Genomic DNA, 23981 nt, shown 5'->3' on the forward strand with positions numbered 1-23981 from the left:
GTCAACATCTTTGTACTTATCGGAGGTCATTTACCCCGCTTTGGTACGCTGTAACCTACTTATATATTATGTATTAGTGGTGAGGTTTTACCTTAATGCCCGTTTCCTGAACAATTCTTCTGGCACAGTCAGTCGCTTCTCATAATTGGCTGATGGTGGAGTCCTGTTCCCTCTCTGTCTCTTAACAGAGCAGGACTTGGAACGAAATCGCATGTATATGGCTGACATAACTGTGTGGTTTAGTGCTGTTTATCCGTATCTCCGCATAGGGTCAGTGACGCGATGAAACGGAGAAATGCTCACTTGACGGTCAGTAGTACATCTTATCGCTAAGTACAGCCGCTGCTAAACAGCGGAGTGCGGCTGTTTCCTTCCACATGTAGCAGACGACCAACGTACAGTGTTCGCGCAGACGACCCGCGTGGCAGACGACAGCGGTCTATATATTTCCTTCCTTCCGAACAGATAGCATTATGTTCAGTTTGTTTACAAGTATTTGAGTCTATTTGGTGTTGAACTGTTAATGTCACAAAACGCACGTTGGAGCGATTTCCATTGAGACCACTACCGTTTGAGTTAAAAGCGATAGTAATAAACTGTGTGTTCGCTATGGCATTCACAGACTCCGTCTGTGAGTATTGATTCCTCTGGAATAGGTATGAAAATCACATGAGTTCGACGGCTTCCCGGGTATGTCCAAGCTGGTATGAAACTACATAACAACGCAAGCTCTGATTCTATGAATCAAAGTCACCTTGAAACAATACCTTGAAGAAATGGTTTAACTCCTATTTTACATCAATATCCTTCGTGATGTTATATATGATTCTCCTAACTTTGACACATCAGGAGTATGTCAATTCATGTAACCTGCGATGATCTCCCACCACTGGCTCAATCAATCCTTTTGTGGTAATTAATTCCGTCTTAAACCATGGACTGCCATGCCTCGATTGAACGTCTTCAGCTTTCCAAACTTGAGAATACAAGCAGTATCGACGCCTCCTTCACTGATTCAACAAGGTCTCCATCCAGAACGAAGCAACGGTTAAACAAACAGCACTGTTGTGATGTATTCGGAACACGTATTTCTTTCGAATCCGTTCTGGAAGTCTTTGATCTTCGTATCAAGTGTCACCAGTATTCAAGGTTCTCTTGTAATTTTTGTTTCCACAACCAGCTTCATGGCTGAGATAAGCTTCCTTCTACAGACAATACGCTTGCACAGTTCACGGCGTGAATGCATGTGAGGTGCGTAGTCCTAGCTGATTTGCCTGTCCGTTTGAACCCTGCAGCTCCGGGGGAGTGTCTATTATAGTTCCTTGAGTATCGGAGCAACAATTACTACTTCCTTTCCCATAATCCTTTCCCGCTATTGAATGGTTCCCCGTGTCTCGTTTGCGATCACATGACAAGGTCATGTGATACGGTTAAAGAGCCAGACTGATTCTTCGGGTGAGGAACCAATACAGAATGCTTGTCGGTTTTTCCGTCAACTAATATCAGGGCCGAGTTGATAGGCCTATTGATCGACCCTCCCTCTCTCTGGGGGCCAAAACACAAGCCATGTTAGCAACATGAACCGGATATTCCAAGACATATGGGGCTTGGACCAAAGTTGATATGGATGATACCGTACAAGGCACATTCAGCTGTTCCTCGGTGTCACCCGATCCCATTCACACTTATCCGTGATAATGTCAAGTACCTAATATTTGGCATATTTCTGCATAGTTGCTATTGTGATCTGGTAATTCGTTGAACAGAGGCTTCATTGATCATACGATTGACGGTTCGAATGACATTCGCCCTAATTATGAGTGTGAGTGAGTGAGTTTGGTTTTACGCCGCTTTTATTAGCAATATTCCAGCACTATCACGGCAGGGGACACCAGAAATGGGCTTCGCACATTGTACCCATGTCGGGAATCGAACCCGGGTCTTCGGCGTGACGGGCGAACTATTTAACCACTAGGCTACCCGACCGCCCCTCCCAAATTTGGATCCACGGTGCGTCAGCACCAACGTCCTGAACGTGTAAGGCCAGCATTACTTCGGGCTTTTCTCCCACATAAGTTGACACGCAGCGGTTAGACTGAAATACTGTTCGAAGCGATGTCTGCTGGTATGGTTTTCCTGTCTACAGCTCAATTGTTGTCTACTGGGGAATTTAAACGATGTATGTTAAAGTCAATTTGGCAAGGGTATGAGGCAGATGATAATCAAAGAATGAAACCGATATCATTGTCTTGAACAAAAAGTGAATAAATTCACATCATACCTACATGGTTCATGGGGATTCTGGGGAAAAGGTGTCATCTCTTAACAGTATTTTCGATGATCCAATCATAAAATCTTCACCGCTATTTTCCCTCTTTCGCCAAATGGAATCTGTTTTAGTGGAGTATCGAGACGTTATTCTCTGGCGTTGATGGTTTATATATACAGGTAGGGATTTATTCTATATTATATATCTGATGATGAAATACTAAAAGTATAACTTGACATTTCACTCGAGTGAAACTTATTTTAGTCAGTCTCAATGGGACTATGGTTTTGCAAGTAAAATCATGACGATCAGTGAGATAATTAGGACTAGAAAATATTCTTTTCCTGTCAAATTACATGTTTATCATGTGACCTGTGATAAAATAGACAGACACAGGTTCTTCATATACACTTGTATTCAAAATTCGACTGCCAACACAATACACCTCCTGCACTCACACTGCCTGCCTAGAGCAAACCAGGATGGCCGCCGTAGAGTCATTCTCAAATCATAGACGGCAGTTTCGTATTCGAGGGGAAGTTTCGTATCCACACATTAACAACCTGAACACGTTAACATTTTGACTCCTAGTTACACTGCTCATTTAAACATCAACTTTGTCACTCGGTGAGATTCCCAAGAAAAAAAAGGAAGAACAGCCAACATATTTATATATCGCTTACAACACCATGGTCGGACGTTGGAGCGATTTTCATTGAGCCCTCTACAGTTTGAGTTAAAAGCGATAGTAATAAACTGTGTGTTGGCTATGGGTAGGCAGAATCGATCGTTCTCAGGTCGAAGTCGTTTTTTCGACCTATCGGATAAATCGATGTGTTTATTGTTATTTGCAACACGGTACAGATAACCAACCTGCACTGACAAGGCAAAGGACACGACGTGTGTCAGACATGAAGCCTGGTTGGTTGCTGGGTATATTCCAAACGGTTTATCAGCACCCCCTTGTGGAACTCCGGGTAAAAAACCCCACAGGTTTCCCCCTACTGTGCCACTTTTGTGTATAGAACTTCTTAAAACAGCAACAGGATTAAACTATAGTCTGTTTCTGTCGCCTGGCAATAGACTCAGCTCAAGAGAGACATGAAACTTTTCAACCTTTCTTTCCTCCCGATGAAGGGACAAGACGCAGCCCCGACCCGACAGCCCCACGTAGCTCTACAAACAATAAAGTTGTTATTCAAAACAGTTTCATGTTTTAATGTTCTGTGTCATCTCCATGGTATCAAAGATATAACATGTTGTAGAACAAGTTGTTATGAATCAGCCTTATAAAACAAATAAATTTGTTAACGCGGCTTTTCCTAAAATTAATAAATTGTTTTGCCGAGTTTTCAAGCAGTAGTTTAAAACCGATACTTCGACTCTGCACTTGTTAAACGACCCGTTAAGACCTGGGGTAGATTAGGTCTTCAGCAACTCATTCTTGCCGTAAAAAGCGACTATGCTTGTCGTAAGAGGCGACTAACTTGATCGGGTGGTCAGGCTCGTTGACTTGGTTGATGCAGGTCATCGATCTCAATTGCGTGGATCGATGTTCGTAATGTCAATCACTGGATTGTCTGGTCAAGACTCGATTATTTACAGCTTATAGCTGGAATATTGCAGATTGCGGCGTTAAACAACAAACAAACTTGTTAAACCGACTCACGGAATTCATGAGTGTAATGTTTTTGGAAAAGGGAGAAGCATTACTTCATTATCTCTAGCGTGTTAATAGAAAACAAGCACCATCCCAGATATCCGTACTTGGTTGCAACGTTCTCTTATGATCATGAATCCGATTATTCCCTATACGCGCAATGTGTTTTAAATTCCTTTCAGTCCATTGTAATAAATACCCCCGTCGATGACGTCACTTACAGTCACTTAAACAGTCTCAACAACTGAATGTATAATTTACACCTAATGATTATTAATCAGTTTCAACAGTGATTCCGTGCAAAATATAGCAAAGGAATCATCATGGGAAAAAAACAAAAGACATGATAAATCTATTTTGGAAAGAATTTCAGCGTTCTAACGAGTCGGCTAATGTGTTACCAAAGGAGAACTAATGTGAAGAAACTGCAAAGCATCTTGTCATCGGATACTTTAGTCCAGCAGTAATCTCACAGCCAGAACTGATTTATAAGCCAATATTTTCATCTTCCAACTGCGACATTTTTTACCTCTATTAGAACAAAGCACCGTCTTCCAATATCCGAAGACTCCACAAACTGTGATTGAGAACCCGATACGAGAACCTGCCCAGCCATCGCAAGTATCAGCGGCGCCCTATCTCATAGGCCTGTGGTGCATCGCCAGTATCTTAGTTCAACATGTGATTGCTTTATGCACCGTGGACGATGCATCAGAGTCTGTGCTTCCATGTTTCATTCACTGTCCTCATCAACGCTCGTATTACCGACGACGTGTATTTCCGTGTTTACGTAATGCACAGTAATAATCATGATAATGATAATACCATTTCTGACAGCACGTCGTCAAGGATACCGAGTGAGCTATGAACCAAAATGTGAATTAATGAATAAATTTACGACAGTCGCAAAATGCATACGGCAAAAGGTGAATACGGGAGTAGCACCGCCACGATCTTTACGCCATGACGTCAATGCATAGTAGCTTCAGATTATCCACGTTCATTTGAAAATTCGTGAAATAATGAATAAAATAATAATAATAAATTATTCTAATCTGTACATAATAACCTTGACAGACTGACGTTGTACCTTACCGTTACATGTATTAAGCATTTTGTTAGATTTCGATGGTATTGTTCTTGTCTTGCTTTTCCTTGTCATGGTGTGAGGTATGAATCTGACGTCATGATAACGTAAAGTATTAGCGCGCGTACGTGCGTTCACAAGACGTGCACATGACGTGCACATGACGTGCGGGTATTGTCGTGACGAGTTGATTCCAGAAACCTCGCCACAACGTTGACCACAGCCAATTTACACTTGTCAGAGGGGTACTCAAAGTACGTGATCTAGACTACCAGTTGTCGGACTTTCATTTTTGTTGAAGCCTCGGTGGCTGAGTGGGTTAGATCGCTGACTTTGTGTACTTGCGATTAGGTGCCTCACTCTGGCAAGTGTGGGTTTGAATCCCGGACGGGACTCAACCCAAAAAAGTACTAGAATCTGTACTTTACTAAGAAAGTGTTATCCCAAATATAACATTTGTTAAACAGCAATTATAGCTCAACACACGTTTATTGACCAATTGACATCGTGGCTGTATTAATTCACGTTGATGTTATTATCTGTGACATACATCTTTGCGTGGAATATTATCAAAAACTGCTCCAAGTCTTGCTCTCTTATATTTACTGAACAAGGTTGGAAATGACGGCGTCGACACAGACACCAGTGTAGTAGCTCTGGATCTGGCATCTGCCCATCAAAACACTGATAATCTAATTTAACCTTAAAGTGAATGTAATTGGCGTACCATCCATTACAGTAGTGGAAACTCGACGTTGAAGGTCGTGACTTAATCATGTATCAAATGCAAGACTCCATTTGCACACTTCTCGTACACTTCAACCTACATTGAGACATAGGCAGCAGAGAACGGACTGTGGACACATGTGCGTGTGCACAGTAGGCACCGGAACACCAACAGTGTGCTCAAGCATAGATGTAGGCACCGAACACCAACAGTGTACTCAAGCATAGATGTAGGCACCGGAACACCAACAGTGTGCTCAAGCATAGATGTAGGCACCGAACACCAACAGTATACTCAAGCATACATGTAGGCACCGGAACACCGACAGTGTACTCAAGCATACATATAGGCACAGAACACCGACAGTGTGCTCAAGCATACATGTAGGCACAGAACACCAACAGTGTGCTCAAGCATACATGTAGGCACAGAACACCAACAGTGTGCTCAAGCATAGATGTAGGCACCGGAACACCGACAGTGTACTCAAGCATAGATGTAGGCACAGAACACCAACAGTGTGCTCAAGCATAGATGTAGGCACAGAACACCAACAGTGTGCTCAAGCATACATGTAGGCACAGAACACCAACAGTGTACTCAAGCATACATGTAGGCACCGGAACATCAACAGTGTACTCAAGCATAGATGTAGGCACCGGATCATCAACAGTGTACTCAAGCATACATGTAGGCACCGGAACACCAACAGTGTACTCAAGCATAGATGTAGGCACCGGAACACCAACAGTGTGCTCAAGCATAGATGTAGGCACCGGAACACCAACAGTGTGCTCAAGCATAGATGTAGGCACCGGATCATCAACAGTGTACTCAAGCATACATGTAGGCACAGAACACCGACAGTGTACTCAAGCATAGATGTAGGCACCGGAACACCAACAGTGTGCTCAAGCATAGATGTAGGCACCGGATCATCAACAGTGTGCTCAAGCATAGATGTAGGCACCGGATCATCAACAGTGTACTCAAGCATAGATGTAGGCACCGGAACACCAACAGTGTGCTCAAGCATAGATGTAGGCACCGGATCATCAACAGTGTACTCAAGCATACATGTAGGCACAGAACACCGACAGTGTACTCAAGCATACATGTAGGCACAGAACACCGACAGTGTACTCAAGCATAGATGTAGGCACCGGAACACCAACAGTGTGCTCAAGCATAGATGTAGGCACCGGAACACCAACAGTGTGCTCAAGCATAGATGTAGGCACCGGATCATCAACAGTGTGCTCAAGCATAGATGTAGGCACCGGATCATCAACAGTGTGCTCAAGCATAGATGTAGGCACCGGATCATCAACAGTGTACTCAAGCATAGATGTAGGCACCGGATCATCAACAGTGTACTCAAGCATAGATGTAGGCACCGGATCATCAACAGTGTACTCAAGCATAGATGTAGGCACCGGAACACCAACAGTGTACTCAAGCATAGATGTAGGCACCGGATCATCAACAGTGTACTCAAGCATACATGTAGGCACAGAACACCGACAGTGTACTCAAGCATACATGTAGGCACAGAACACCGACAGTGTACTCAAGCATACATATAGGCACAGAACACCGACAGTGTACTCAAGCATACATCTAGGCACAGACCACCAACTGTGTACGTGACCATACATCTAGGCACAGACCACCAACTGTGTACGTGACCATACATCTAGGCACAGACCACCAACTGTGTACGTGACCATACATCTAGGCACAGACCACCAACTGTGTACGTGACTAAATAAAATACATATTATCATAGCCAGAACCCCTTATGACTCCGGGGAATACTTATTATATGTAATAGAAAATCGATTGATACAGTCAACCGTAAGGCAATGTCCGTATTCCCCTGATCCGGTGTTTCGTGATCACATAGAGTAACATTGCTTATGAGCTTCAGTTTGGATGTGTTTGCCCCAGCAGCAAAACAACATGGATGGACAGCCGCTTGTCATGGTTCAACTTTGATTCTCATCCGGCGTAAACAAATAAAACAAATCAACATTCTCCCATCTCCCAAACTAACCCAGCTCTCAAACTTTCCTCACACATTAACTCTACCCTGGTCAGTGTGGGAGTGAGGGAGTGAGTTGGGTGAACCCACGAGCACGGGTATGGTGCTGACGAGCGATCGATACCATATCCACCAGAACAGGCCGATATTTGTTCTCGATCAAGAGTGGACATCTTTGACATGTCAGGATAATGGCTGCAAATGTCGGCTTTAACAAGACGACACTCGCATTGTGACGCTCTCTGTGGCATATCACTTGCAGTAGTAGCGAGAACTCGGGTTTTACTTGTCAGTATGAACGTCTAGAAATACAGGATATTGTTGTCGCCTTGGTTTCAGGTTATCCATAAGTGACAGTTATAAGACAGGGAAAGGCTTCATGGTTAAAACTGCACAGCAGGAACAGTCGCTGACCTCTTGCCTCCTGAAATACAACGTGTGTTGAGTGCAACTGTTGGAATACATTCAGGATGTCCACTCTGGTGCAGTTCCTCAAATACGAAAACATTTGAAGCCCATTTTCCGAGTTTTGAAAACCAAAGAAAACAGCTTAATGTTGTTCAATCTTATGGCGAGCAGCCTAAAGAGAACGTGTCATGACACTACTGGTCCTGTTGTCTTAGGCGCCGAAATTTGACATGCAGACGAGATCCCATGCTCGCGCTTTCTATTCGTGCTTGTGATTATCACAAACGTTGCAAACATGTAACACCTGCATCACGTCTTTTCTCCCATTTTTGTTTGTTTGTTGTTTAACGCCGCAAAATTCCAGCTATATGTCGGCGGTCTGTAAATAATCGAGTCTGGACCAGACAATCCAGTGACTGACATCATGAGCATCGATCCACGTTATTGGGATACGATGACATGCATCAACCAAGTCAACGAGCCTGACCACCCGATCCCGTTAGTCGCCTCTTTCGACAAGCATAGACGCCTTTTACGGTAAACATTGGTTGCTGAAGACCTATACTACCCCAGATCTTCACAGGTCCCTTTGGTATATCAACAAGCATATAGCTACGACATGATATGACCGAAATTATGTTCCCAACGGTGTTAAACCAAGTTCACACGTACACGTGTCCGAATACACGTGACAAGCATCTTTATTTCCCGCATTAGATAACGTAGCTGGGTGTATCTCAAGTAAATAATATTAGAAAATAAAAGCTATCTTCTATATTTGAAACCCTTATAAAAACCATCCCATCAAAACTGCCAAACGTGACTGCCCTTCCAAAGTATCATTTTGGAATTATCAATATGTGATCGGCATACAAATGATCAACCACAACTTTATTCTGATGGTCTTGTAGACTAATCAACATCATAAATAGACGAAAATAGACAAGACAAAGTAACTGCATATCATCAACAATAAACAGATTATGTTTAGTAAAACAAAAATAATTCCAATGCGAAACAAGACTACGATAATATCACAGATGTGTTAACCCTCAGATAATCTTTCCCTTCCCAGGGTATGGTGACAGCTCTTCATCTTCTCAATCCAGATGAATTTTCACTTGGTTCAGAAACATTCCTTTGTCGGTGTACTATTTCGAGCCGCGTCAATCTTTCACTAACATCGCGTAATGAAAAGTGGCTAGTCGAAGAGATTGTGTTGACAATGCCACAAAATACATTACTGAATCGATTACGACCTGAATTCTATCTCTATACATTTCTGTGACGTCAAGGGGTCTAATAAGTGAAAATTGACCCCTGAAACAGGTCGAATTTAACCCAATTTCCCTTGATGATATGCATGCGCGTTTACGTCCGGCGTTGATGGAGCTGAGTGGCACTTTGGGATTGCTAAAAATCGGATATTTGATAGTAATCTCACACTGCCACCCTGGATAATGAAAAACTGTGGAAGTGCTGTGTTGGTCAACACTTACAAGGTCATGATGTATATGGAATGGTGTCGTAACTTAATATTGAGTTTAGTCGTAAAAGGGAGAGTATATTTTAAGGATCTATGGAGAACCATCACGAAACTGGATGAAACCAGTAATTCTTTCAACAATATATACACTTTTAGGAATAATTTATTTTCGCTCTATACGACCTACTAAACTAATACATGATGTCGTCATTTACATAATGTGGTGGATATTCCATATAAGAGAGAGAGAGAGAGAGAGAGAGAGAGAGAGAGAGAGAGAGAGAGAGAGTGTGTGTGTGTGTAACCAGAGTACACTGGTTAATCGAGAATGGTGAACCATATAGGCTATTTCATTTGTACATATTTGAAAAATAATCTGCAATACTTGATTTATGAAACATTTCATTCATCTGTTCCTCCTACAACTACAAAAAGAGTATTACTAAGGTAAATGTTTCCATGACACAGCTATAGTGATGTAAACCGTTGCCCATTATATTTACCACCTTGTCACATTTGGTCAACAGCCTCTTCAGCGCTTCAGGACAAACCTGTCGCTGAAAGTAAAAGCATACCATCCCCATCTCTGATCATCCCCTGTTCATCTGACGCTGTTGACTGACCAGCAGGTGGTAGGAACACAGTAATTGTCATTACTAGCTAATCAAGTTTGCGACATGCATCTGCTATTTTCCTGACTACTAAGAACATTATAATTAACCTTTGGAGACCTCACGTGATATCTAAGCGGACACATGCGGGCGTGATAAAACTATTCTGACACGTGATGGAAGCACTATTTGAGGATTAGATTACCAGGTAGCAGCGAGGTCATCAATGCTCTCTGATGTCAGATTCGTGAATTCTCATCTCATTTCCATGTAATGATATAACTGAAATGATGTTCAAGGAGTTGTTAACCCAACTCCCGCGCCCACTGCACTGTATTCTAGTTAGGATTTGTAGCACGAAAACATAACCATTTCTATTTATTGATTCGAATATGCGCTCTTGCTCTCATTTAAAATGCACATCACAGGAGGTTAAAAGAGAAATTCGCGTGACAGGTATGGGGTTTCTTATACGTTCAAGAAATTGATGTTGTTACCAAATTGCTTCGTTAAGATATTTTCAAAATATCAGTGTAAGGATGCATATGTCCTTTTTCGTTTTGCAAGGGATGATTGATAATTTCTGAGCCTCACATAGAAAGATTTGGCCTAGAGACATTAAAATGATTTATTTTTCAACATAGTCCCCATGCATTGTGATGCACTTTGCCAACTATGTTGGAGGGATTTTATTCAAGTTTCGTAGAAGTCCTCTCTTGCCTGTCCAAAATGTTCTCCACAGCTGCTGTGATAGAACGTGTTCCGGCTAGAGCTTTCGTCCTATTTGGGATCAGAAAGAACCAGACAAGAAGAATAAGGTGGTTGCGGAAGGTGTTCAAAGCCACATTCGTGGATTTTAGCAATAGCAATGACTGATTTGTGCACTGACGCATTGTCCTGATGTAAGAGCATCCCTTTTCTCAGGTTCACGCGTCTATTTGTCTTATTGCCTTCCCGCAATTTCCTCAAAAGTACACCATAAGATGTTCCATTAATTGTCTGGCCTTCTGGAATCTAGCCCACCACGATGACACCCTTGGTCCCCAAGAACAGTTGGCCTCAACCATTCCAGCTGATGGGATAGTCTTTGTCGTATTTGGTGGTCGTGATGTCAAATGCGTGATGTCACCCCTTTTCCCAGGTTCACGCATCTTTTTGTCTTAATGTCTTCCCGCAATTTCCTTAAAAGTGCAGCATAAAATGTTCCCTTAATTGTCTGGCCTTCTGGAATCTAGCCCACCATGATGACACCCTTGGTCCCCAAGAACAGTTGGCCTCAACCATTCCAGCCGATGGGACAGTCTTTGTCGTCTCTGGTGGTCGTGATGTCAAATGCTTCAAATATTTTGATTGTTGTTTGACTGGAAGTGGCGAATTCAGGTTCTATTCTAAATTGTCATGAGACATGTTGTGCCTAGAGCGTTTTAATCAGATGTCGGATGCTTTGGAACCCAATGAATTGATACCTTCTACATTGGCAAAGTTCGTGTGATAATGAAATGTATATACTCTCGCATGGGAAATGACTACTGAACAAGCAATATGATGCTCGGTCTTTCGCTGGTCGTCATCACCAACCACATCGCAGTTTCTGTGGAGAATTTCTGATGTTACATGCCTTTCAAGACGGGGTCGTCTCCCAGACCCTCCTTGTGACCCTTAACTCTACTACCCACCCGTTTACAATGACATCCTTCCTTACGATGGCGTTTGGTGTTAAGCCCTTTCTGCAAGTACATGGTCACTGCAGGTTCCTCAGTATTGTCCTGAGGTGACAGAGTCCTGGTAATTTAACTGATTTAACTAACATTACTCGGGGGCACGGGTGGGCCAGTCGTCTAAGGCGCCGCGATTCGCTGTGCAGAGTTGCGTCCCTTGGGCACGCCAGAAACCTATGATTGTGGGTTCGAATCCCGGTTCGCCCCGATTATGTTTCTAGGTTTGTCAGCACCATACCCGTGCTCGTGGTTTCACCGAAGTGGTAAACGTCTGAGACCTGCATCACTTCGGGCTTTTCTCCCACATTAAGCTGACACGCCGTGATATAACTGGAATACTGTTAAAAGCGGCGTTAAACCCAGCTCACTCACTCACTCACTAACATTGCTCAACTGGCTTAGGTTTTGTGGATATACCTCTATGACATTATGTGAGTCCACAACGAAAGATTTCACTCTTACACAATTCCTTCTCAGAATCTCAGAAAGTCTCAATCAACAAGTCGACGGTATCAGCATGTGTAAAGGTTAATGCTGCGATATCAAAATGTAAAAATAAACACAAATGCCTGACATTATATAAGAAATATTTTTTTAAATTTCAAACGTCAAGGCCAGCAAATATTCAGAAACTAGCAATGACGCTTGTGCAACGTGAGATAACCAGTATCACGACTTAGGGATTTAGCCTCGTTCAAGTGTCTCGATGCTAAGAATACAAAGCATGCCGACGTCATGTCAAGAACGTTTTAATTGTAAAACAATAAATGTTAAGAAACTCTGTACATTCTGTAATGTCATTATGAAAACTGTAAAATCTTCCATGTAAACCATCCCGCCATCTGATGTATTTACTTTCTGCAAATTTGTACCTCATATGCCGAGGATCCCGGCCTGAACGTAAAAAAAGTTCTGTTCTGTTCTATATTTTTCAGTCAGATTCACTTCAAAACAGCACAAAATATAATTGGAAGAATAAAATTGATCACTCGTTTGTTTGTTTGTTGTTTAACGCCGCACTCAGCAATATTCCAGCTATATGACGGCGGTCTGTAAATAATCGAGTCTGGACGAGACAATCCAGTGATTGATATTATGGTTGGTTTGTTTGTTGTTTAATGCCGCACTCAGCACTAGTCCAGCTATATGATTGCGGTCTGTAAATAATCAAGTCTTGACCAGACAATCCAGTGTTTGATATTATGAACAACGGTCCGCGCAATTGGGATACGATGGCATACATCAACCAAGTCAGCGAGCCTGACCACCCGATCCTGTTAGTCGCCTCTTACGACAAGCATAGTTGCCTTTTACGACAATTATTGGTTGCTGAAGACCTATCCTACCCTAGAATTTCACGGATGCATGTTATACTCATACTACTACTAATACTAATACTACTAACGATAACAGACCCGAGAAGAAATTAAAATGAATCTTGCTTGTAGTAAGAGGCGACTAAGGGTTCGGGTGGTCAGACTCGGTGCCTTGGTTGATGCATGTCATTTTTCTGAATGGCGTAGATCGATGCTTATGATGTCAATCACTGGAGTTGCCGGGCTAGACACGATTATTTACAGACCGAAGACATGCAGCTGGATTAGTGATGAGTGCGTCGTTAAACAACAAACAAAACTAACCACATTAGACGTCGGGGATTTCTGTTTGAGACAGCTCTTCAAAAATGCAATGAATTTTTTTCTGAGATGAGACACATCATTTTCCTGAATTTCTAGCATGTAACTTGAACAATGTCATTTTGCAACTCCTCAGGACACAATTTCCAGCATATTCGGGAACAAATTACTTTTTTCAACTACATCAAAGCGTAAAAGCTCTTTCCATAATCATAAGAAATCTCCGCTGTAAGCAGAGTCTCCACCATGTGATTTTAGCCATTATGAGCAACATCAAACTGAGGCCATCCTATCTCCATGTTCTGCAAGACGTTCAGCATTCCTCAGTCTGGCGTCCATTTCCGGTCTAGGCATGGCCTTTGCAATCAGTTGTGTAAAACTGAGGCAGTGTCTGTAATGAGGGTTCTCATTCACTGCTAGATTGGCATACATTATACTACGTGAGGTAGCAGACAAACGCCGTTGGTCTTGAATGACTTGACTCAATCTTGCTAGGGGTCCAATTAACCAGACCACAGACTACTTCTGGACAAAAGTGTCACCTTGCCCTTAGACAAATCCTTCCTATCCGCCATCCTGGAGAAAATGGATTGTCACCGTGTTCCCATATTTGGCTGTTTGTCAATCATGGTACACTCGTCTCACCAGAACAATTTAAGAGTGTCATATAAATCTAAAAGAACCAATTACGTTGAGTAGCAAGAAGGTTAATTGTTTGAATGTGTTGGAACTGAGGAACAGCACGAGACACTGTATTTAATTGGGCTTGCTATGGAATCCTCTTGTGAACTGCACCTTATTCAACATTGGTTTGACTGAACTTTGTTGAATACGGCTAACTAATGAGAGATTTGGTTCCGACCGTATCACGAGCATGTGTTTATGAAGCACAATCGAATAGTGATGATACCAGGTGTTCGCGAGAAGGTGAGAGCATCCTGCCCCATGGGTGGCATCCGTCGCAAACACATGCAAAGTCAAGTCAATTGTTCACCAAACATGTCTTTCAGAAAACATCTTTGGTTAGCTGCGAGATATTCCTCATTTCTAGAAACATACTCAATTCAATCGCATTTATGTGAAACAAGGAGTGAACACTTACAGTGAGCACTATCACGCCAGGGTAACATGTTTACAACGACACTTAAATCTTGTCAATTATCCTAGTGATGGGCAAGTTCAAGGTCACTGTAAAATATATGGCCAGCAACAAAGACGCCTAGTTGGAGGTCAAACCCAGCGTTTAATCCGTTTTATCTTTCCGTCTGTTTCCCGTTGGCCTGCAGCGTTCATCAACATCAGGGAGGATCAAAGCCCTTAATTGCCAAGGTCACACTACCGCTGACCAGTTCCCATTATTAGCTGGACAGAACAATGTGAAAATAAAGATGGTGCCTTGATAAGAAAGTGTCTGACTATTTATGTATTATCGCTTGAGACTTCTTTAGTTAGTTCTGTGGTCGTCACTTTGCATCATTCTGTATCACGATGTCGTGTGTCTTTTCGAGCTTCGTGGTATGCCACATCACTATATTTTGATATAATATCTCCCCAGAAGAGACATTAATAATTGTATAATGTGACTAACATTGTCATCTAAAATTACCATTTTCAAAACTGTGTGTAAATTGTGATTTATATAACGGAATGTAAATTGTGATTTCTGCGTGTGTTCCATGATTTTTTAAGCAAATGTCTTGGATTAAAATATTAATGACAATGAAACTCTGCACTGGGCACGATAAGGTCCGGGGTGCGATTTGAACAATGTCACAAACTCATCCCTGGAACCCCCCACGGCTCAATAAACCCTCACAAGCGAGGGGTTCATCAATAATTAAATACAGGAACGTACACAAAACACTTCCACATAACGAGTTCGTTTTCCTTTCGATCACCTTCGAACGTAAGCAAAGACGAACAATTCTCTGGGGAACTGAAGGATGCAGAACGTTATCTTTCCTCCTGGTCAACATGACCATATGCTTCCAGTAACAACACGTTCACATTTTGTACACTGTACACAATGGCATCAGCACTTTACCTCTTAAAATGCGGTTAACACGCTAATAAACAGGCCCTAATCGTCATTTGGTCAACTGTCTATGTAACATCTATTGAATAGTCAACAGTGTACGTAACATCTATTGAATAGTCAACAATGTATGTAACATCTATTGAATAGTCGACAGTGTATGTAACATCTATTGAATAGTCAACAGTGTATGTAACATCTATTGAATAGTCAACAGTGTATGTAACATCTATTGAATAGTCAACAGTGTATGTAACATCTATTGAATAGTCAACAGTGTATGTAACATATGTTGAATAGTCAACAGTGTATGTTACATCTATTGAATAGTCAACAGTGTATGTAAAATATTTAATGTGGTTGTGTTGAAAAGTCTACCATTGATGTAACATTGCTGTATAGTGTATGGTGTTTACAATAGTGTTGACGATTCTATTGTGTAATCAATTAAAATCATTGAAAGTCTCCTTCGTATATTCGTAAAAGTAGTGGATAGTCTACTTGGTATGTATGAGTGTTGAATAGTCTACTGGGTATGTTAGTATTAAATAGTCTCCTGGGTATGTAAGTGTTGAATAGTCTACTGAGTATGTACGAGTGTTGAATAGTCTACTGTGTATGTAAGTGTTGAAAGGTCTACTGGGTTTATAAGTGTTGAATAGTCCACTGGGTATGTATGCGTGTTGAATAGTCTACTGTGTATGTAAGAGTGTTGAATAGTCTACTGTGTATGTAAGAGTGTTGAATAGTCTGCTGTGCATGAAGCATGTTTGAATGGCCCAATGTGAATGTAACACCTTTGGATTACTATTTTTATTATTATTTACAGACTAAAGTAAAAAATGCAGCACAGAGGGTTTGGGTGATCCTGGCAGTCAGGCTGGTTAGGCTCATCATCAGCTCAGGGTCCTTGCCCCCTCTACACGCAGCCGAGCCAGCGAATAGGAGAATGCGAAGGCCTCCCAACACTGCAGCCTTCTGCATTACCTAGATTGTCAGAAGGGCTGTATTCCCGGCACAAAAAAAACGGGTAATCTCCCAATATCAGTCAACAGATTGGGAGGTACAGCGCCGAGAACAATGGGGAGTCGGACAACTTGGTACTTGGGATGAAGCTTGACATTTCAAGAGGGAGGTCCGCATTTTTACCATGGTTTTCCTGAATCTTGTCAATCACATTAGTGTCAAAAGGGAAGAAATTCAATGATATAAACGATTTCATTGGATTTATAAAAAAGGACAAGATCAGGTTTGTTGGCCTGGGTAGGTCAGAGGCTGTTGACGGGCCTATTCCAAAGAATTTTGTATTAATCATTTTCCATAACACCCTCTACATATGGACCTCTGTGTCAAAACCACAAGCATGGCGTAGACGGTAAAATAAGCATCGCGCCAATCAGTCGCTTAAGATACTGTGTTTGTGCCAAAGCTGGGCATCCACTGACAACGTGTTGGAGAGTCTCATTAAGTGCATTGCATAATCTACATTTCATGTTTACATTTTGATGCAAAATCACACATTGACGATTTTGAGTGGGAAGTGACTGGTCCTGAGCAGCAAACAGAAAGCCTTCTGTTACACTTTTCAGGCCGGCTGACTTCATCCACGCGAAGGAGTGTGCAGGGTTGCTGATCTTCTAAACACTGCACTTAACCTCGTACATTGGTCGTTCAGACAGCCTCTCCTTGAAGACCTGAGTGTGGGTCGATTTGATATGGCACTTTGCTTGGTTGACACCTATTTCTGTACCGTCCAGCAGTACAGAACCATCAACAAAATCAACATCGCCATTGCGATTATGTACAATATCCTTGGCACGTTTAGGAAAACCGTGGAATGCCTTGTTTTCATCATGAGTCTTGGCATGCTTCACAAGAGAGTCATCAGACAATTTAAATGATAAATACAATTCTATCGCGAAGAGCCTCCACGTTAATCAAACCACCCTCCCATTATAACTGGTACACATAAGCGATTAATGGAAGAGAGAGTGTGGTGGGATCTATTGTCGGATATTATTATTATTATTATTATTATTATTATTATTTATTATCATTCCATACAGGAACTTCATGCAGAGGTTAATTTCATTAAAACACTGGTAGGCATTCCACGCAGGCGTTTGTTTGTTTGTTTTTTTAGTGTGTTTTTTTTTTGTAAAATGGAATATTTGAAAGTTGGCACACTCAAGATATATTGCGTTTCCATGGTAACGTTAATTGCGTTCTTCACCGCTGAAAGGCTTAGTGGCATGTGAATCAGGCTATGTGTGGTCTACATTAAGACAGACATTTTACCCTGGCCGGGAGGAGACAGTTATGACAGAATCGATAAGGTAGAAATGAGATTGGTCGCCCCTGTATTTAAATTCTGGCTTATGGTATCATAAACGTGCAAATTCAGTTTAGTTTATTTTGAACACGCACGACTTTGAAAATGGTTGTTCATGCAACGGATATCACCGTATTCATGATCATATAAATCATCTTAAACATTATCATCGCCATCTTTATCACCATCATCATCACCATCATCATCATCATCATCGTCGTCGTCGTCTTCATAACAAGAAGAAGAAGAAGAAGAAGAAGAAGTAGAAAAAGACGAAGAAACCTATGACAGTGGGTTCACCTTGATTTTGTTTCTAGGTTTGTCAGCTTCATACCTTTGCTGATATGATAAAGAATCAATTCAATGAATTATCACTTCTGATTTGGTCAGCATCATACCGTTGCTCTTTGGTTTCATGTGGTAAACTTCAAAGGCTTGCAATACCATAGGCTCTTCTTCCACATGGAGCTAACACATCATGATATAACTGAAATACTGTCCAAAGCAGCGTTTCCACAACTCAATCATTCACGATAATCAGTAGAACATCACCCGTCCTGAGGTCCTCAAATTTGTTCTATATGACCTCATCCCACACTACAATTATTATATCATGTATAATCTATTTATCTTCATCCTCAACACCGGATTCATTATGAAATATTGTTTTATATATATATAAATCCAAATGATATTATTTCCCCTATCTTGTCATAATATCATTATCTTCATCTTGGTCATAATGATATCATTACCTTCCCTTTAGTCCATGTGATACTATTACCTTTATGCTTGTCATACTGATATCATTATCTTCATCTTGGTCATAGTGATATCATTCCCTTCATCTTAGTCCATGTGATACTATTTCCTTTGTTCTTATACTGATATCATTATCTTCATCTTGGTCATAATGATATCATTCCCTTCATCTTAGTCCATGTGATACTATTGCCTTTATTCTTGTCATACTGATATCAATATCTTCATCTTGGTCATAATGATATCATTCCCTTCATCTTAGTCCATGTGATACTATTGCCTTTATTCTTGTCATACTGATATCAATATCTTCATCTTGGTCATAATGATATCATTCCCTTCATCTTAGTCCATGTGATACTATTTCCTTTGTTCTTATCATACTGATATCATTATCTTCATCTTGGTCATAATGATATCATTCCCTTCATCTTAGTCCATGTGATACTATTTCCTTTGTTCTTATCATACTGATATCATTATCTTCATCTTGGTCATAATGATATCATTCCCTTCATCTTAGTCCATGTGATACTACTACCTTTATTCTTGTCATACTGATATCATTTTCTTCATCTTGATCATACTGATATCTGTTCCTACAATTTTGTCATCAGCGAAAATTCAATAACAATATACACGAAGATGATTGATCCCAAAGACCAACTACCCACCCATCACTGGTACCATCCATACAGAAACCACGGCCAATTCTCACCAACAAATTAAAAGCCAACAAACATCGGCAATATCTAGGTGCTAACAAGTATTCCCAGTTCCATAGAAGTAGGTCTGTCTGGGGCAATAATAACAGTAATCATTAAACGCCTGCATCTGAAGCCACTACTATTCTACGTTTCATGTGTCATTGATAATTACTGGTCTTGCAATGGACCGACGATATCCCCTATCTTCGTCGTGAGAGGCACATTTCGCGAATCCGTCAGTCACATCAAAGGATCACATGAGTGTAAAGCGACGGAAAAGGCCGCAGTATTAATGTCGGACTCTTATAACTCAAAGGATGTCGAGGCTTAGACAAGTGTCTGACCCAGCACAGTCTGACTAACAACTGACTTTCAAGCCAAAGGATAATATAAATTGTCAATGCAAGAGAATAACAAACCTAGATTTTCTGCAGAAATAGATTCCACTTGGCGTAAAGGACAGCTGTGGAAGGTACGTGTATATGAATGGATCACTGAAAATCAGTGATGACACCAGGTGTTCTCCAAAAGGGTAAGCGTGTCCTCTCCTACCGATAGCACCCGCCATTTACACAATTTGCATTAAAAAAAGTAAGTATTTATTGCCTGCCATGCGACGTCAGCCTGAACACAAACCAGACAGTCAAGTGATCATGATCGATGAACCAGACATCAAGTGACACGATACTACCATTACTGATTTTGTTGAAACTAATAAAAACGGTATGTTATTTTTGAATTACGTCTTGTGTGTACAAGAACAGGGAATTCAATGCTTAGGTAAAAAACTAAAGAAATATATTCATTTTGCAACAGAGTCGGGCGAAGTTTTAAAGTCTCGTCCCAAACCTTTCTTTTCTAGTTGACTCAGCATAGATAAATGCTGCTGAGCTTGTGATGAAACTCGGGGACTTCAGTCCACCAGCAAATATCGACCCAGTTCAAGTGAGTGAGTGAGTATGGTTTTACGCCGCTTTTAGCAATATTCCAGCAATATCACGGCGGAGGACACCAGAAATGGGCTTCACACATTGTACCCATGTCGGGAATCGAACCCGGGTCTTCGGCGTGACGAGCGAACGCTTTAACCACTAGGCTACCCGACCGCCCCCGACCCAGTTCAAGGCATGATAAGAGTCCTGTAAGGGGTTGTGCAGAAGGACGACTTTTATCATGAAAGTTATATAAGTCAGCGTGAAGGAGAATGACACTTTGTTAATTTCAATACATGCATGTTTGGGATATATGCCAGGCAAATGTGTCAAAAGGCTGACTTTAGAGGCTTTTAAGAATGTTAAACTTTGTTGTTGCTTGTTTTTGTTGTTGTTTAACGCCGCACTCAGCAATATTCCAGCCACATGACGGCGGTCTGTAAATAATCGAGTCTGGACCAGTCAATCTAGTGATTGACATCATGAGCATCGATCCACGCATTTGGGATCGATGACATGCATCAACCAAGTCAGCGAGCCTGACCACCCGATCCCGTTAGTCGCCTCTAACGACAAGCATAGTCGTCTTTTACGGCAAGTATGAACAAGTCTTTGTACAAAACTGGAAGACCAAACGTATGGTAAAATATTTGTTTTCGTTCATGGACTTGCTCATTGTTACATTGTCTCTAAAAGTTTGACTTTTTCACTCATTAGATTTAACCTTATGTGTATTGATTCCTGCATTGACGACAAAGTCCATATATCCAAGGATTAATCGATTGGAAACTCCATCGGAGCATCAATGGCATTGACACGTAAGCAGTTTACTTGCAGAACTTGACCACCCGATCCCCACTGGGCCCTACAACAAACTTGGGGACTGGGGATATCTGACCACACTCAAGTAGTTATACCAGCATGGAAACAGACTGGATTGTGGCAGAACGCTGGAGACGAATACGAATGGAAGAGTTATCCCCCTTCTACCATATAGTAACATCATAATTACATCAGGAGCCATTGCTTGGCAATCTCATTAAAATCAGATCCAAGTTCTCGTTGCCGCTAAACAATGATCTGAGGATATCCCATTACGGGTCACGTCAGAACGACCTTTCGGGAACTTTGACCGACCACTGAAACGACTAACAAAAAGTCGACATCAGCCAATTAGAAAGCAGCCAGTGCTCGAATTTTACGGCACTCGTTTAAACCTGGCGACTCCCATTTCAGACTACGCTTGAAAAATATGTTGACACACTTCTCGATTAAACTTTTGCAAAATGAACAAACGAACATTTCGGGAATGTCTAATATATGGTTGCGATTGGATGGCAGTGCTTCCCACGTAGTTTGCAACGCCTCCTCCTTAAATGTTTATCCCACAGAAGCGAGAGATGGACGATAGTTTTGAGTCAGTCATACGGGCTGTTACTGTCGTTCGGAATACCCCGTGTTAACGTTTTCGAGGTTGCATGATTAGAAAACACATTCCGACTGTCACTTTCATGATCTGGTATGCGACGCTTTGATTGGTCGGATGAAAGGTCGTTCTGACGTGACCCGTAATTGGATGTCCTCAGATCTTTGTTTAGCCACAGAAAGATATGATTTTCATGAGATTGCATTGCTTGGCTTCTTTAAGTACAGAAGACATTATTATAGAATATTGTCCCCCACCCACTCATCACAAACACCGTCAGTCTGTCACCATAAGCAAACAACCGATTTGTCTATCCTAAATTAATTTACTTGTGGATATTTGCAACAATTTCTCTGAATGTTTGTATTATCAAAACAAACTCAAGTACACAGATTCATATACTTATTTAGTAGATAAATGACAACGTGCATTACACGGCCTTGGATAAAAACATAAGGATAATTTTTTTGGCAGACTTTCCCACCTTGTCTTTCCTGTCACGAACACCTGGAGTCATCAGACATTTTCAGTCATCCATTCATATAACTTTACCCACTATTCCGCCTTTAACACCCAATGGAATCTGTTCTGATACTTGTTATTCTATGGAGTTATAGTGTCATATTCACATGAATGTTGGTTGGTTGTTTTACGCCGCACTCAGCAATATTACATCTATATGACGGTGGCGTAAATAATCGACTCTGGACCAGACAATCCAGTTATTGATATCATGAACATCGATCCACGCAATTGGGATAGATGACATGCTTCAACCAAGTCAGTGAGCCTAACCACCCGATCCCGTTAGTCGCCTCTTACGACAAGCATAGTCGCCTTTTACGGCAAGCATGGGTTGCTGCTGACCTGTTCTACCCCGGATCTTCACCGGTCCACATGTATCAGTGCAGACCTAAGAACATGTTAATCTATCAGTTGTACAAAATATATTTAATATATTCGTTCACAAGATAGTTTGACATGATTCAACATATTAACTGAGGATTTCTTCGCCGTTTTGAGTATAGTACTGTTACATTAAGACGTATCAAACATCTCCATGAAGCTGTGAGACTGGTTGATCGAAGCGGCCTATAAATATACCGCAGCCCGCAATTGAAAGAAGCGGTCATATAATAAGCCCCGAGACGCCATTTCCTTGTTGAGTTCCGCGCTCAGCGGATTCTTCCATATGCCTTCGTGTTCCCGGTATGTTTATCTTATATTTCCGTGTTATGGAATCTTCTTCTTAAGTTTTTCTTACAGTGAATCAGGCTTGCCTGCATCCATACGTGTGATTCAGAAAGAGTCCTGAAACAAACTCTACTTTTTGCAAACAAGACGTCTTTCCTTCTTTATAGTTTGAGGACTTTGGGCCTAAACATTCAGGTCTCTAGGTAAAAATTCAACTTAAAAAAATCCAATTTCAAATATTCGTCATAAATCGTTGTGTATTGAAGTTTTTAAGATAGATTTTCAACAGGATTTAAATATTCAATTATGAACAATTTATAAAAGCTGACGTGTAAAAGAGTGAGTCGGGTTTAACGCCGCCTTTAACAGTATTCAAGTTATATCACGGCGTGTCAGCTTAATGTGGGAGGAAAGCCCGAAGTGATGCCGGTCTCAGACGTTTACCACTTCGGTGAAACCCACAAGCACGGGTATGGTGCTGACAAACCTACAAACATAATCGGGGCTAACCGGGCGAACCGGGGAGAACCGGTATTCGAACCCACAAACACAGGTTTCCGGCGTGCCCAAGGGACGCAACTCTGCACAGCGAATCGCGGCGCCTTAGACGACTGGGCAATCCATGCCCCCTGACGTCTAAAAGAAAGTAAACAAATGTTCCGAGAAACTACTAAAAAACAACTATGTTTCATTTTCATAAGATTACATGAATTATTAATAAGGGTGGTGGTTTGGCATGTTGTGAAAAAGTAAACACACAAAAAAGCAGGATCTTTTCGAATAACAGTGATCCACACGTGGGTCAAAATGTGATGATCTCCAAAGACGCCTGTCTAGAACAGTGTGTAAAGTCTCTGCCAAGTGAGGTAACACTGGAATGATAGCGTGTATGTCCACCTCGTGCATCAATGCACGCCACAACACGACAAGCGCCGAATAACGTCTG

At 41.5% G+C, this 23981-nt stretch overlaps 1 protein-coding gene across 6 annotated transcripts in view; it reads right to left on the minus strand.

Annotated features, from left to right (window-relative positions):
• Positions 1-23981, minus strand: part of LOC124143471 (GTPase-activating Rap/Ran-GAP domain-like protein 3) — a 372020-nt gene that overhangs the window by 83832 nt on the left and 264207 nt on the right. The window contains exon 1 of one of the 6 annotated variants that reach the window (XM_046512462.2): positions 92-1272. The exons of the other annotated variants lie outside the window; for them this stretch is intronic. Coding sequence (XP_046368418.1) covers positions 92-228 — 137 coding nt within the window. The 5' untranslated portion in view covers positions 229-1272. Of the gene's footprint in view, positions 1-91; positions 1273-23981 lie in introns of those variants that run through there. 6 annotated transcript variants of the gene reach the window in all.

Source organism: Haliotis rufescens, unplaced genomic scaffold (assembly GCF_023055435.1).
Source record: "Haliotis rufescens isolate VD_foot unplaced genomic scaffold, xgHalRufe1.0.p SCAF_8, whole genome shotgun sequence".
In the NCBI taxonomy this organism is placed as follows: Eukaryota; Metazoa; Mollusca; class Gastropoda; order Lepetellida; family Haliotidae; genus Haliotis; species Haliotis rufescens.